This window comes from Eumetopias jubatus, unplaced genomic scaffold (assembly GCF_037043125.1).
Source record: "Eumetopias jubatus isolate StellerSeaLion01/CBP00866 unplaced genomic scaffold, mEumJub1_p1.0 scaffold_6, whole genome shotgun sequence".
Taxonomy (NCBI): domain Eukaryota; kingdom Metazoa; phylum Chordata; class Mammalia; order Carnivora; family Otariidae; genus Eumetopias; species Eumetopias jubatus.
In genome coordinates this window covers 116,047,447-116,062,635 of record NW_028274812.1, presented here as the reverse complement: position 1 = coordinate 116,062,635, position 15,189 = coordinate 116,047,447, and the positions used below count along the sequence as shown (strand labels likewise).

The 15,189-nt window shown below is 51.5% G+C and overlaps 1 protein-coding gene across 1 annotated transcript; it reads right to left on the bottom strand.

The window, feature by feature from the left end:
- Positions 1 to 730: 730 nt before the first annotated feature.
- On the bottom strand, positions 731 to 13,577 carry BNIP5 (BCL2 interacting protein 5). The gene is made up of 11 exons (XM_088023761.1): positions 12,938 to 13,577; positions 11,428 to 11,547; positions 9,832 to 9,896; positions 9,324 to 9,555; positions 8,178 to 8,309; positions 7,253 to 7,314; positions 6,729 to 6,969; positions 5,725 to 5,856; positions 4,758 to 4,822; positions 3,039 to 3,302; positions 731 to 781 (listed from the first exon to the last, which is right to left on the bottom strand). Exons 1-11 carry the CDS (start codon positions 13,575 to 13,577, stop codon positions 731 to 733), a joined length of 2,004 nt encoding a protein of 667 aa, XP_087879887.1.
- Between the last annotated feature and the right edge of the window lie 1,612 nt (positions 13,578 to 15,189).

The window sequence follows — 15,189 nt, the reverse complement described above, 5'->3', positions numbered from 1 at the left end:
CTCAGGTCCATGATCCTGGGGTCCTGGGATTGAGTCCCACATCGTGCTCCTTGCTCAGTGGGAAGCCTGCTTCTTCCTCTGCTTGCCACTGCCCCTGCTGGTGCTCTCCCTCTCTCTGACAAATAAATAAAATAAAATCTTAAAAAACAAAAACAAAAAGAAAGACTCATTTGCAATTGTCATCTAGAAAATGCCAGCCAGCCTTCCACGTGATAGTGGGCATAGTTTTAGCCCCTACAGGTCAGGAAAATACATGATAGTAAAAAATAAGTGTACATAAGTCGGGACTAAAGTTAACCCCGGAATGTGAAGGCCTTGACCCCTGGTTCAATGCTCAGGACCAGTGCCTGTCAAGGTAGTGCCCCATTTCGTCCCTAGCCCCCAATTTAGAGAGAGAACTACGGGTTGCACAATTCCAGTGGAGGACCAAGGCCTCCCAAGGAATGCCTGACAGAATCGCCTGGATCTCAGGAGCTCTCCCACTCATTCGTCTGTTCATTCATTCCTTCAGTGAGGACTTAAGGACTGCCTCCAGCTCAGTGGGGTGTATTTAGCCATTGAGTGAAAGCAACAACCTCCCCCTTTTTAAAGAGACTTTAACATGATGGAGTCAGAAGAGATCCGATGGGTCGTATACATAGTCTTGCCCAGAATCCAAGGTCGGGAGTGGAAGACAAGTCCAGGGTCTTGCAGCAAGTTGGGGCAGCTCAGCAGGTGGAGTTCTAGTCTCCTAACTCCCGGTGCGGTACTCTCCTTCCCCCAGCATGGCCTCTGCGTCCCGCTAAGTGGAAGAGGGATTCGTGTATCCCAGTCTCAGGAAGCCCACGATGGCATACGTACGCAGATGGCCATCCATCCTTGTTTTCATTCATATCTGGGGAGGGTGTCATGAAGCATCCTCAGAGGGTCCTGCCTAAAGCTGCCAATTGTTTGAATAGTTCAAGGGAGCTTGAGTTTAAAGCATAGCTTTTAATCTGGACTTTGGATTTCAAGACTTGCGATGTTCTGGAAGGAGAAAAAGAACATAGGTTTTAGCCATAGCCCCAAATACTTGTGGGTCCCACTCTGATAACAACAGACTTCTAATTAACATATCAACACAGCACACTAGTTGTCCCCTCTGGGTCTGGACTAACTCAGCACCTCCTATCTGCAGTGCTCTCCCAGTCCCTTCTCCCCATCTACAGCCTCTCCATCCTCAAAGGTCAAAATCTATGCTTGCCAGCCCCCTGGAAAGCTTCCAGGACCAATGGCTTCACTGGCCTCAGTTACCACTAATTTGGCATTTTACTGGTACTTAATTTCATCATCAGGAAACATTCTGTCTTTTCCTATAGCAGAACCATCCACAGGCCCTCACAGCACCTTGCACAGCAGGGCCCAGTGGAGGTTCTCAACACCTATTGGTCGAATGAGTGAGTGAGTGAATGAACAAATGGTTAGTAAAACCAGAAGATGGAGCTAGGGCTACTGAGGATGTCAGAGCTGTTGTTTCTATTAATATCTTTCACAAAGAATTCAGATCACTCCATAAGCTATTACCTAACCCATCCTAGAGGGCAAATTATCCATAATATCCCCATATCTGGGCAAAGATAATGAGGCTGAGGAAAGAGAGTTTGAAGGTCATAAGGAGTTCCCACCAGGAAAACAAGCCAACATAGAGCAGACCATTTGAATGACAAGATAGGAGTATTATGAAATCAGACCAGCTTTCTTGAAAGACACATCACATGACTTTGAAAGGTAATTCCAGGGAGGCAGAGTGTTTGCATGATGGTGACATCATTGTAATAAAGGCCTAGAGACCATCTGGATATAGAAGTTCTGTTTGTCCAATGCCAACAAACAGAATGCTTCCTCCCCTTTTTTTTAAAGATTTTTAAAATTTATTTGAGACAGAGAGAGAGAGCATGAGCAGGGGGAGCGACAAAGGGACAGGCAGACTCCCCATTGAGCAGAGCCTGATGCAGGGCTCTATCCCAGGATCCTGAGATCATGATCTGAGCCAAAGGCAGACACTTAACCAACTGAGCCACCCAGGCGCCCCAACACCGCTTCCTTCCTTTAATGTCACGTCTTCATTCGGTAGCTTCTGCACTAAAGATCTGGGTTAAAATGTCTGTAGGCAGGTTACCTTAAGTGATTTTTGAAAAAGGCAGGGAACGCTGCTTATCAGAGTCCACCGGACAACATGAAAACTCAGACTTTAAAAAATCAGTGAGAAGTATTATTTCTAAAGGGACCATCTCAGAGCCTTAGGGGTTGGGGGCGGTTATTAGGAAAAGCATGAAACCGATCAGAAGAGTGAGATCGATGGCAGGGAGAAGCTATTCTTAATCAATCAACCAAGACAAGGTCAGTGAAGGACCGCCCCCCTTGGAAGCCTTCCAGAACCAACTGCCCACGGATCTTCCTCATCCACCTCAACCATCCCTGCTTTATTTTGAGTTTGACACGTAATCTTACTTTACTTCGTCGTTTAAATTTTATGATGGTCTTGAATTTGGGAAGCCAATGAGCACAACCCATGAAACACAAGAGGGCAAGCTAGGGTAGCACCCGGTCCAATATTCCATACCAAAATCAAAAAGTGTGGAAATGCACATACAATCAGGGACCAGAGCCAAATAAAGCAGATGCTAAAGATCAAGTAAAGCCAGTGAGGGCTTTGGAAAAGAGAATGGTCACGTGGGTGTAGAATCATCTCATGGGGCCTCAGCAAGGAGATGGCATGTGAGCTAGCCCCCCAAAAGTCAAGAACTCAGCAGGGGAGGGGAGAGGCCAGTAAGGGCGATCCTGTTGGGATCTTTTTTTTTTTTAAGATTTTATTTATTTATTTGAGAGAGAGAGAGCACATGAGAGTGGGGAGGGTCAGAGAGAGAAGTAGACTCCCTGCTGAGCAGGGAGCCCGATGTGGGACTCGATCCTGGGACTCCAGGATCATGACCTGAGCCAAGGGCAGTCGTTTTAACCAACCGAGCCACCCAGGTGCCCAATCCTGTTGGGATCTTGAGCCTCTTGTCACTTGTTCTCACCTGCTGGGCCATCGGGCACAGGAAGTGGGTGTAGCTGTGTTGGCTATGGCCATAGCACAGGCCCATGAGGCTGAGGATGGTGTGGCTATTGTTGCCGGCAAATTTGTTAGATGAGCCAAAGGCAAAGTGGTAGGGTCTCTTGGTGAGGTTCCTGTCCAGCTCTGCAAGGTGGGCCTTCTGGCTCTGCAGGGTGGCTGCCAACTTCCTGAGGGAGGAGTCTGAGAGCTTGTGTAAAACCCTCTTAAAGCTGGGGTGTCGCCTGATCTGGAAGCAGAGATGGTGGCAGACCATCAGTGATGGTGGCAGGTAGCCTCCTCCCACCAGCTGCCCGCCGCCCCAGTCCAGCTCCATGCACCCAGGCTGGGTGCCTCCTTGTCCCTGGGATGAGCTCCCTTGTTAAATGCCTCCACTCCCTCCAGCCTCTCAGAATCTGTTCTGCGAGGTTCACCTCCAAGCAGCAGAACAACGTGGGGCGGGGGGAGGGAGGGGAAGGGGGGCGGGAAGCAAGTCTTTGTATAATGGATGCTCAAATAGCATTTACTAGCCATGTGACTTCTCCGAGCCTCAGTTTAGTCATGGGTAAAATGGCAGTAATAATGCCCCGCACCCACATGCAGAGTGGGATCTCATTAAGTGAGATCCTTTATGTAAAATATTCCATGCGGAGTAGATGTTGGATGAATTTCAGTTCCCACTCTCAGTCGCCTCTTCTTCATACCTAAATGTCCTAGGTTGCGTTCCCCCGGAGACTAGGGCTCAGGTGCAGGTAGTTTAGGTGGTAAGAGATGCTACGAAACACCAATGGGGGAACGGAGCTCTGGGACAAGAATGGGAAGGCAGTCCACACACACTAGCTACTGAGCCTGGTCCTCACTGACCACTTCAGGAGCCCACACTTCCCAGAGTTATCCCTGCAAGGGGCAAGGGAGCTGAGGTATGTATACACCAGGTCCCAGGAGCCATGGGTTGAGGGCTGCTCCTCAGGAGGTGGGGGGTGATCATTCTGGCGTACAATGTGGGTGGTAAAATAGTTCCAGAGGCCAGTCCTCAGGCAAAAGGATGCAGGTGCTGGCAGTGGGGAGCTGGGCCAGCAAGCACCATGGTGGTAAAGCAAGGCACTCACAGTGCCTGCTATGCTCATGACCCATCTATGACCTGTTCTCATATCTGATACCTCATATGTGATCTGTGTTTGTCTCTCCAAGTAGACTGTGAGGTTTTCAAAGAGGCAATTTTCTGTTATAGGCTCTCTAGCAGGAGGGGAAAATCTAAAAGCTTGAGAGAATTGGAGACCATATTGATGCTGAAATGTGTGCCAAGACAGAGTGAAAAAGAAGCTAGCACAGGACAAGATCAGGGTGACTGGTGGGCCAGACTTGGGGTAGAAGGCTTCCAGGGAGGTCAAACATGAGCTGAACTTCAAGGGGGACTTGGATTGGGGGAAGTCCTGGCCGGCAGGGTGAGTTGCATGGGCATTATATTATTTTAAGCTAATATTTATCTCATCTGCTACGTGACTGGCATTTTCTATACGTACATTAAGCTTTGTCAAGTAGATATGTACCCCCATTTTGCAAAAGAGAAAACCGAGGCTCAGAGGGGTTTAGGGACGACGTGCCCAAGGCCACCTGGATGCAGAGATGGGGATTGAACTCAGGCCTCAGTTGTGAGGTGATGAGGTCCCCGGGGCCAGCCTTGGGGGGACTGAGCAGTCCTTACCTGCTCTCCCAACTGGTCATCCACTTCTTGGAGAAGGTCCACCAGCCCCTGAATGATCAGCTCCTCTAAGGAAAATAAAGAAAGATTCAGGGACTGTTGACAAGTGTTCTACAACAACACATCCTCCCATTACAGACGATATTTTGTCTCTACAACACAGCACATGGATTAGTTCTGAAGGGCGAAGAAAAATTCCCTGAAACTAGGGCTGAAGTATGAAAGCTTTATTTTGAGTTTGCTTTATAGAAATTGAAAGGATGTTGGCCAGTCAAGCCTCACCTCAGCTCCATTTAACAGATGGGGAAACTGAGACCTCCCAATGTCCCCTATCCAGGTTACAGAGTAGCATGGCCAGGCATGGAAGTTGGGACCAGGAGCAGCTAATCAGAAAGCAGGGAGGGGAAAGGACCATAGCCACAGATGCAACAAGAATGCACAGCTGGGGCTGTAAGCAGCCACATACACGTGGCTGCTCATACCAAGACCTAATTGCAAATATTCTGGGTGTTTGTGGTCCCTTTTTTATAAACTGTTGGCAGCTTGAAATCAACCATGGTGGGAACACACCATAGAAATCTGCAAAATCTGCCCCATATCAGGGCCCCCGCCCCCAGGCTCACCCTCAGCCTCTTTCCCAGAACACCACTGGTTATGAGACCCAGGGCAAGCCGGGAGTTTTATACGAAACATTCAAGCAAACCAATGGGGTGAGGTGGAGTGAAGTGACCCCACGGAATAGACAGGTGTCCTTTAGTGGAAGAGAACTCTCCACCTGCAACTCTGCCCCAGGAGCCCCAGTTGAAAGGCCAACCCTGCCTCCTCCCCACCCTGCTAGAGTCTCCTGGGGTGTTTGTCAGCAGCCTTCCCGGATCCTACTTGAATTCACCCTACGAGACCACGCAAATAGAAGCCCCACGGCAGCCGCCCCAGGAAAGGGCAGCCCAGGAGAGGGCAGGGTGGTACTGACTAGATTCGAACACTTCATCCGGCTGCAGTCCCTCCTCTGGCTTGTGGCCCTTGGTCTGGGGGGTCGCTTCTGAGGATCCAACAGGTGTCCCTTCTTCAGGCAAGGACTCCTGGAACTCAACATTGTCCAGATCTGAGGGCAGAAAGGAGGTGGTGTGAGTGTGTTTTGCCCCTGTCTCAAATCCACAGGCACATTACAGGGGGTCCAGGTTCCAACAAGAAGCTGTCCAAAGGCGCTGGCACCAGAGGGGTCCTGGTTTCCCAGGCTCCTCAGCAAGCCCCCAGACCTCCAGGGCCCGCCTCAAAGGAGCTCACAGTGCCTTCTTTACCCCCTCCAGAAACCTCATTCTTCCCTTCTGCCAGCAACCCCCTCTGCCTCCTCACAGTCTGGGAGGAAACAGCAGGCCCACCCACAGAGCCCACCCGATGAGCCCACTTTCCCTTTGCTCTGTGACGCTTTGTTGAGTCACTTCGCTTGTGTGAACCTCACTTAACATCTGCCAAATGGGAATAACAAGACTGACTTCACAGGTTGCAAGGGGGCTGAATGAGATAACACGTGTGAGAGGGGAACGTAGGAGGCACTCCGTCAATGTCAAGGGAACCACGGTGTACCTCACACGGCAGAGTAGTGAAAAAGCAGAGGCCCAGGCCTTATCCTACTTCATCCAACCTGGGTATCTGTGCTTTTCTATTAGCTTTCCGGTGAGTCTGATGCATTTCGCTGGTAAACCCATGCACAGCTCTCAAACTGCATTTTTAAAGTGTTTGTGCATTTATGTATGGGGGGAGGGAGGGCTTGAGTTGTGGGTGGTGGGTCAAGCTGGCGCCCAGCACCCAGCATCCACCGCTCTCCACAGCCCTCCCACACCTCCCCACCTTTCTCAGAGCAGAGAGCCGAAGTCAAGCCTGAGGCCGAGGCCACACAGCTGGCCAAGCCTGCCCTGGGGGAAGCCTGGGGCCAGAGGCGGCATCTGTGACCATGGCAACGCTGGGCCTGCTCACCGAGGCTGCTGGAGGCAGAGGGCTGATGGCCCCCCATGCACAGGGGCAGAAAGCTGGGCCTCCTGTGCGGCCGGGACTCCGGGCTGGCAACACCTGCAGCCCACGCTCTCTTCCCTTCCTTGGAGCCGCATTTCTTATGAGAATAGGCTTTTCTGAAACTGGACTTCTTCTCATGGGATTTCCTTCTGCAGGGTGGGGATGTGTTTTCTATAGCCACCTCCGGTTCCTCGACTTGAAGCTGCTGTGGGGGAGAGGAGAGGAGTCAGGACCCCCAACCGTGAGGACATTGCAAGCGACCAGCACCCCCTGAAACAAACGGAGACCCCGCTGTGGACCAGAGGGCACGGCCTGGCCAGAACAAGTGTGGCCTGCAGCCATGGGGTTGGGGAGGCTTCGGGAAGGAACTGGAGCCTGGCTCTGGAAAGAGGGAGCATTGGGGGAGGGGCAGGGAAGTTCTTAGGCCAGGCAGGGGTGGGGGTGTCCATAGTGAGGGTTAGGATCTATGTGGGGAATGTCGGCCTCACCTTCTCTCCCCTCTGCTCCTCTGCACCCTGGAGTAGGGCAATGATCTTCTGGATGAATTCTTCTAAAAGAGAACAGAAGGGTGGCTTACACTTGAGTGTGGAGAAAAGCTTTTCTACAGTCAGTCCTCACTTCCTAAGGCCCAAGCAGCTCCCTGGGTGAATCTGCCAGGTCTCCAGGCTGCTAACCAGCTTGCCCTTGTCGGTTGTCCCAGGCCCAGCCATGGGGACGAGGGGGATTACTCAGAAGTGGCCTGAGGGCAGAGCTGCTTCCCTGGGAATATAGCCACCTCTTCGTTGGTCAGGCAGCACCTACATGTGCCACGTTAAGTGTGAGGAAAATAATGTAGGCGCCTGCCTCCAGGAGAAGGGGTCTCGAGGCCATCTGGAAGGGCCTGGTCCCCACAAGTCCCCTGGCCCAGAACCTTCCTCGTCTTCCACTTAGAACAGGGGCCCTTCTCAATTCCCCTTCAAGGCACAGTTTCTGTGAGAAGCCAACAAGGCAGGATGGGGGATGTGGGCAAATTGGATCCAGATCTGGATCTGGAAGGATCTCCAGACACGCAGAACTGACAGTGATTCTATGGTTCCCGCCTCGGCTCTGCCAATGGTAAGGGAATAATAGTAACAGTGCCAGCAACCACCGTCTGCTGAACGTCACCCTTAGGGCCCCTACCCTCCCTCCCACCCTCTGGACTTCTCCTGAGGCCCTGTTCTCAAGCTGGGCTCCGGAACCACCACAATAATAACAATAAAAGGCAGCTAACATTTAGTAGCTCTAAATAGTTTATTCACTGCGCTGAGTGCTCTGGACCTCGCTTGCTGAGCTCAGAGGAAGTCAAGGCCAGGTCACTGCCTCTCTCTGCACGGGGAGTGGTCAGGCCAGATGATTTCCAAGGGGCCTCTGAGAAAACGAGGGGATACTAACTGAATTCCACGGTTCTGTTCATCTGCAAGTCCTCTTCGGGTCCCTGGCTTCCTGCTTGGGCGGCAAGCTCGAAGGCACTTGGAGCCCCGCTCTCTGCAGACGGGGCCTCGTGGACATGGGGTTCCTCCGAACCTGAGAAGCGAGAAGAAATGGTGGGTGTGTTTCATTTGGGTGAAGGTGTTAACTAATGCACAGAAGTTAGCAGAGGTTCCAAGTTTCGCTCCATGGCTAGAGTGTACAAAGGTCTTGCTGGGGCAGAGGTGAGTGGTGGGTCAGGGTCAAGGCTGTGATGTACTGGCCCAGACCTAGCTCCCTGATCCCTTTGCACTTCCTTACAACAGGCTTTCCTGGGCTTTGCCCTCCTCTCCTCCCTCCCCTCATAACCTCAGCCTCCTCCAGCATCTCGGCCTGGAGAATAAAGGCCTGGTTCCATAGCATGAATTAAAGCAGCAGGGCCAGAATCTCCCTGCATGAGGGGAGATAGCCTCCCCTTGTGGCCTGAAATTCCACCACTGCGGCTCTATATTTGGTGTGAAGCCTTGCCCCTTCCCCTGGCCAGACCACGTGGCTGGGCTAGGCTGTTCCTCCCTTCTACCCAGGATGACCCTTTCTTTCTAGCTCCGATTCCATCACTGGGGGCCATATGACCTTGAACACATTGTTTTACCTCCCTAAGCCTCAGTTCCCTCATATGGGATAACAATATGGCCACAAAAGTTGATCGAGTATAGATACACAGTACAGGAGTGTCTTATTTTACAGGTGAGAGATGGGGAATGATGTAGGAAGTCCAGCTCAGAGCCTAGGTGTCCTGCCTCCCAGGTTCAAGCTCCTTCCTACACATGCTACCCCCTGCCAGGGTAGGGAGGCTGGAGCTGTGGAGAGATGAGGTTGGCTAGGGGATCCCTCAACACAGTTTCTGCTGCGGGCTTACCTGGACTGCCTGCCTAGACAGTGAGGTTTCATTTGTGGAGGTGACCTGCTGGCATCCCTTTCTCCTCCCCACTACCCTCCCCAAACTGCTTGGGGCAGAGCAAAAGTCAGAACTGGGATGGCAGCCCTTAAAATGGCCAATTCCAACCCTGGAGAAGGTTCCAGAGCTGGAGGCAGCTGCGGTGTTGCTATGGTAACTCTGAGCCTGCTCACCGAGGCTGCTGGAGGTGGAGGGCTCGGTGAGCAGGGGCAGAAAGTTGGGCCTCCTGAGTGGCCGGGACTCGGGGCTGGAAACACCGGCAGGCCCCGCTCTCTTAGGCTCCTCGGAGCCATGTTTCTTATGAGGAAAGGCTCTCTTGAGGCTAGACTTCTTCTCTTGGGATTTCTTCCTGACGGCTGGCACTGGGTTCTGTTGAACCACCTCTGGCCGAGGAGCTTGAAGCTGCTGTGGGAGAGATGAGAGAAACTGAGTCAGGCCCTAACCTTGAGGAGAGGGAAAAGCTCCCCAAGGAGCAACTGAAGAGCAACCAAGTGCTTCAAGGTGACCCCAGGTGAAGGAGGTGACAGAACCCAGAGCGAGGGAACACGGAAGCCAGGAAGGGCAGATGGGGTTTGAGCATGGAAGGGGAGGAGGAGAAGGGGGAGGGGGGGAGAAAGGGGGAGGGGGAGGGAAAGGAAACAGCAAGCCTCTGGGGGTCTACACAGACCAATTGCTCCTTACCTCCTCCTCCCACTGGTCTCCCACTCTTTGGAGAAATTCCACTATCATCCTGATGATGGTCTCCTCTGGAATAAAGTGAAATGCACCCAGTTAGTCTTTCTCCATGTACAGAGCCCTCTTTCTAATGACTGTCTTGGACTTCTGAGATCAACTTAGTCCTTCTGTATTAAGTGAAGGCGCTCTTAAAACAGCTCCTCAGGCCACAGAAGTGGGGAAAAGCACCATGTCCCAGGAGTTAGTCCTTCTGAGAGAGACTCGGGAGATCCAAAGGGAAAGGGGAGTTGGCCAAAGCACGAACTTTTATGCAGGCCATCACAGGTCAGTCCTTCAAGAGTTCAACCTGTACCCCACTATTTCCTTTGACCTTTACAGATTTGTAAATATCTGCTTTGGGTTCGGCAAGCTGTGTGACCTTGAGTACATCTCTTAACTTCTCTGGGCCTTCGTCTCTTTCCCTGTGAAGGGTGAATCATAATCCCGGTCCTGCTTCCCTCAGATGGCTATCAGGCCACCAAGGAGCTGTGCTTGGAAACACTGTGGGAGCCTAATGCTGATCTTCCCACCTGCAACATTCCAGTGGGGGAAATGGTGGAGACCCAGCCTAACTAAGGCAGAAGACTGAGGGACGCCAGCAGGCATGACACAGATGGCCTGCCATGTCGATGCCGCCACCAAATCTTTATGGAGAAACCACAAACAACATAAATGGTTTTCTTTAATACCCCATCGACTGATCCAAAGACAATGTGCCCAAAGTAGCCTCTGCTAGCTGCCAACTGACCGGTTTACACGAAAGAAGGTACAAACAAGACTCCCTGGTCCTGGGCTGTCTGCAGATTTTGTCACCCCCCCCCCATACCCCTCCCTCACTCCGCTTTCATTTGTAAGTCCTGTTTGGCCTTTTTTCCTTGACTCAGTCTACCAGCTGATTTCCTCTGGTGTGAAAAAACAATTAGCATGTAAAACACACAGCCTGCAGACTAGCCAACTAAATGCCTTTTAGTTATTCTTCGACAGATGCATAGATGTTTTATTATCTTTTAAAATATGCCCATTCTTTATGGGGAATTAGCTTAATAAAGCATCACATTGACTTTATTAGGGGCAATGACAGTATTGTGGTTGTGCGTGAGACTGTACTCATTTCTGGGAGATGTGTGCTTCAGTATTTCAGGATGAAGGACCATTTTACTGAAAATGGCTCAGCAACAAAATTATACACACACATACACGTATGAGGCAAATATTGGCCTCCATCAACAATTGGGAGTATATGAGTGTACATAGAACTCTTCTACTCTTCCACATATTTAAAAACATATATAAATTCTATATTCCTCTATTCCAGCTTCCTTCTATGAATTTAAAAAGACTAAAAAAAAAGTCCCATGCTCATTAATACATAAGGCAAGAGCATTTGCCAGTGGCTTTTCTAATTCCTAAGATTAGGAATCTGTGAAACTCTAAAATAAGTAAATGTGACCAGAAGCACCAGAAGGAGCAAGATCAGTACAGGCATTTTTGAGAGGGACCATCCAAGGTCTAAGCAGTCATCCAGCTGCAGGGAAAGAGGCTGCTAAGTAGACTCTGACTCACTGTCAAGGGTTTTGAGCTTCTCTTCCGGCCAGTGACCTGTGGCTTGAGAAGAAATCTCCGACGCTCCAGGACCCCTGTCCTCAATGAACAAGGACTGGTGGAGATCTGAACCTTCCCCACCTGGAAGAAAGATGAAAGTAAGTGTATGTGGCGGGGGGGGGGGGGTGTCCGTGACATTCTTCTGACTTTGTCCATGAGCACAGTAAAACAACCCAGAACTCACAGCAGGACGGGCCCTGTAGCCCTAGGCTTAACCAAAAAGATCGGCAACCTGCCAAGGTTTCCATTTGACAACAGGCTGCTTCAACCCAGGCATCCTTATCCTCATTAAAAACATGGTGAGTTTGGGCGCCTGGGTGGCTCAGTTGGTTACGCGACTGCCTTCAGCTTAGGTCATGATCCTGGAGTCCCGGGATCGAGTCCCGCATCGGGCTCCCTGCTCAGCAGGGAGTCTGCTTCTCCCTCTGACCCTCTTCCCTCTCGTGCTCTCTATCTCTCATTCTCTCCATCTCAAATAAATAAATAAAATCTAAAATAAATAAATAAATAAAATCTTAAAAAAACCTTTAAAAAAATAAAAAATAAATAAAAAAATAAAAACATGGTGAGTTTGAGGGCGCCTGGGTGGAGCGGTCGGTTGAGTGTCCGACTCTTGATTTCAGCTCAGGTCATGATCTCTGGGTCCTGGGATGGAGTTCCCTGTCGGCCTCTGCGCTCAGTGGGGAGTCTGCTTGAGATTCTCTCTCACTATTCCCGCCCCCTCGTGTGTGCTCTCTAAATAAATAAATAAATAAACAAACAAATAAATAAAATCTTAAAAAAAAAAAAAACCCATGGTGAGTTTTGAGTGCTACAGGGCAAAGCTCTGTCTCCCTCCAGGTGCCTACAGGGCGTTCAACTCCAGGACCTAAGAGTCAGAAAAGAAAGGCACCTCGGGGACCAGCTTCTTTATTTGACAAATGAAGAACCAGAGGTCCTGGAGAGGGGCAGCAACTTGTAAATTTATTTCTGATACAGCTGAGCCTAGAACCAGCACGGGGCCCCCACCCACAGTCCTCGCTTCTGGATTAATGTCCAGGGGCTGGGCTTCCCTCCTCGCCTCCCTCCTTGCCTTCCCATCCCCCCCGGGGCTGTGCTCCTTCAACTAGAATGCCTGCCTACAGCTACCATATATGCAGCACTTTCCCTGAGCCAGCTCCGGGCCACGGCTATTCCAGGAGGTAGCAATTGTTGTTCTCCCCGTTTTATGGACAAAAAAAAAAAAAAATTGAGGCTCAGAGAGGAAAGTCACCAGCCCCGGGTCACACAGCTAAGGAGTGGTGGAAATGGGGTTTGACCGCAGGCTCTCAGCCATGGTGCCGCTCTGCCTCAAAGAAATTTCACAGTGGAGCTGTCCCTGATGGTTGCCCCACCTTCCATGTCCCCTCTTTTGAGAGGTTTGAGGAGCCAGCTTAGAGTACCCTAGCCCTTGGGAGTGGGGCAGGGGGGTTACCAGGCACGGTCTGCTCACCCCTGGGTGCTGGGCCCAGGTCAGCCTCCTCGGAGCGTGGGGCAACCGCCATCTTGCACAGCCCTGTCTCTTGGCCTTCGGTCTCCTGATCTTGGGTCCCCTTGGTTTCCTCAGCAACATGTTTCTTGTGACCATGTTTCTTGCGGCTGGCCTTCTTGTCGTGGGCTTTCTTCCTAGGAGCTGTGTCCCCTGGTGCCCCAGGGGCTTCTGCGGGCTTGGGGAGGCCCTCCTTCCCCTTTGCCTTCCGGCTGCCCTTTTCTTTGGGCTCCTCAGGGCCTGTCCTCAGAAGGAAGTTTATAAAGGTCTTCAGCCACCCCTGCTGGCCCCACCTCTGGGCCTTGTCCTTCTTAGTGTCCTGCGGAGGCTTCTGGTCACTGGGGAGAAACTCCCTGGTCTCCTCCAGGCTGAGGGCTATGGCCGTGGTGCCCTGAGCCTCCACAGACTGAGCTGGGCTCTGGGGACACCTGGTCCCGTCGCTGGCCGTCCGGTGCAGCACCCGCCTGTAGGGGGCGGTGAGAATGGGCAGGGAAAGGCACTGGCAGTTCCATGACTCTGAGTCCTTCTTGGGGCCATGTGACCTGTCCAGAGACCTGGCTCTTCTCCCCGACAGAGGCTTCTTCGGTCCCCGCGGATGCTCCATGGCACTACGAACAAAGCAAACAGTTCCCTTACAGGAGACCTACCGGAGACACTACAGTGGGCTACAGGTGCTGACACACGCTCCGAGCCACCCTGCCCATTCGTGTGAGTGACGATCAACCCTCAAAGCTGTTGTCTCGTTTCAATTCCTCAACAGTCCCAGGAGGCAGGGCTATCCCCGTTTTCCAGAGGAGAAAACTAAACCATGGAGGTCATGCCCCAGATGTCACAGCTGGTCGGCAACTCCCCCAGGGTCCCCAGAAGGAGCATGGCCTTGCCAACACCTAGATTTTAGTCCATTGAGACTGACTGACTTCTGACCCCCAGAACTGCAGGGTGATTAATTCATGTTGTTCCCAAACCTCTGAGTTTGTGGTATTTTGTTATAGCAGAGATAGGTAACTAATAGAGCTGGAGCCAGGGGCCAAGTCCTGCCCCTCGGGACTTTGGGCAGCTCAGGCACCACTGTCCTTGTCTGAAATACGCCTGCAACCCGCCTGTAAGACTATTTCACAAGACAGTTCAGTAAATGGCAACGCTGCTCCTCCAATCGCTTGGGCCAAGGATTTGAAGCTATCCCTGGCTCCTTGCTTTCTCTCGCTCCCCACATCTGAACCATCAGCAAAGACCGTTGGTTCCATAAAGCCTGTCCAGACCCCAACCCGTCTCCCCACCTCCTCCACCGCCCCCTGGGTTGGTCTAGGCCCCAGCTCTGCTCACCTGGGCTCCTGCAATCGCCTCCCATCTGGTCCCCCTGCTCTGCTCTTGTCCTCTTCCCAGCTTCTCCCCTCAGCAGCCACAGGGACTCGCCCTAAGTTAGATCACGTCCCTCTCTTGCCTCCAACAGCTCCTCTTGCACTCAAAGTCAAAGTCGTTAGAGTAGCCAACAAGGCCCTGTACAACCTGGTCCCACAACCCCTCTCACCACCTCTCATCACTCACTCCACTCACACAGCCCTGCTCACTGCCTCAGGGCCTTCACACGGACTGTTCCCTCTTTCTAGAACATTCTTATGGTCTGTTCCCTCACTTCCTTCATGGCTTTGCTCTAATGTCACCTTCCCAGAGAGGCCCTCCCTGTGCACCTCCCCCCCACCACCATGAGCACATCCTCTCCCCCTTTACTACGTCATGTTACGTAGGATCACACCTCTGTGTGTGTCATTGTTATCGTCTGAGTCTCTCTTCCTTCCCTCTGTTTTGCGAGGTCTTGTACCCTGAGCACCTAGCACTCCATAAGCCGTCATTTAATAAATGAATAAATGTACAACACAAACATTTAGTAAACTATACAGTACATAAGTTATCTTTGGGTGTGTAGTTAACATAAAGTAAACATATCTGGACCGGTCCCATCTTAGAACAGTGGGGGCCCTTCCCTGATACATCCAGAAGAAAGCAGCTGCCCATGGAAAAGATAACGGAAAGAATCATCTCCTCCTGGCAGCATTTTAAGCAGGCCAGGCTGTGAGCAACGCACCTAATTTGTGTGTCTTTAATCCAAAACTCCTGTGGCTTCCCAATTCTTCCAAAGTTGTTCAGAAACACTTTGCCCTTTGGTGGAAGTTAAAAGAAAAATAAAATATGGTCTTGAATCCCAAATCTGAGCCCCC

Bases quoted from the DNA above. Each gene is read 5' to 3' on its own strand.
- BNIP5 (XM_088023761.1), bottom strand. From the start codon at position 13,577: ATGGAGCATCCGCGGGGACCGAAGAAGCCTCTGTCGGGGAGAAGAGCC. The intron at 11,548-12,937 runs GTGAGCAGACCG...TCTTTCTTCCAG, and splicing joins CCTGGGCCCAGCACCCAGGG to GTGGGGAAGGTTCAGATCTC. The intron at 8,310-9,323 runs GTGAGCAGGCTC...CTCGCTTCTCAG, and splicing joins CTCCACCTCCAGCAGCCTCG to GTTCGGAGGAACCCCATGTC.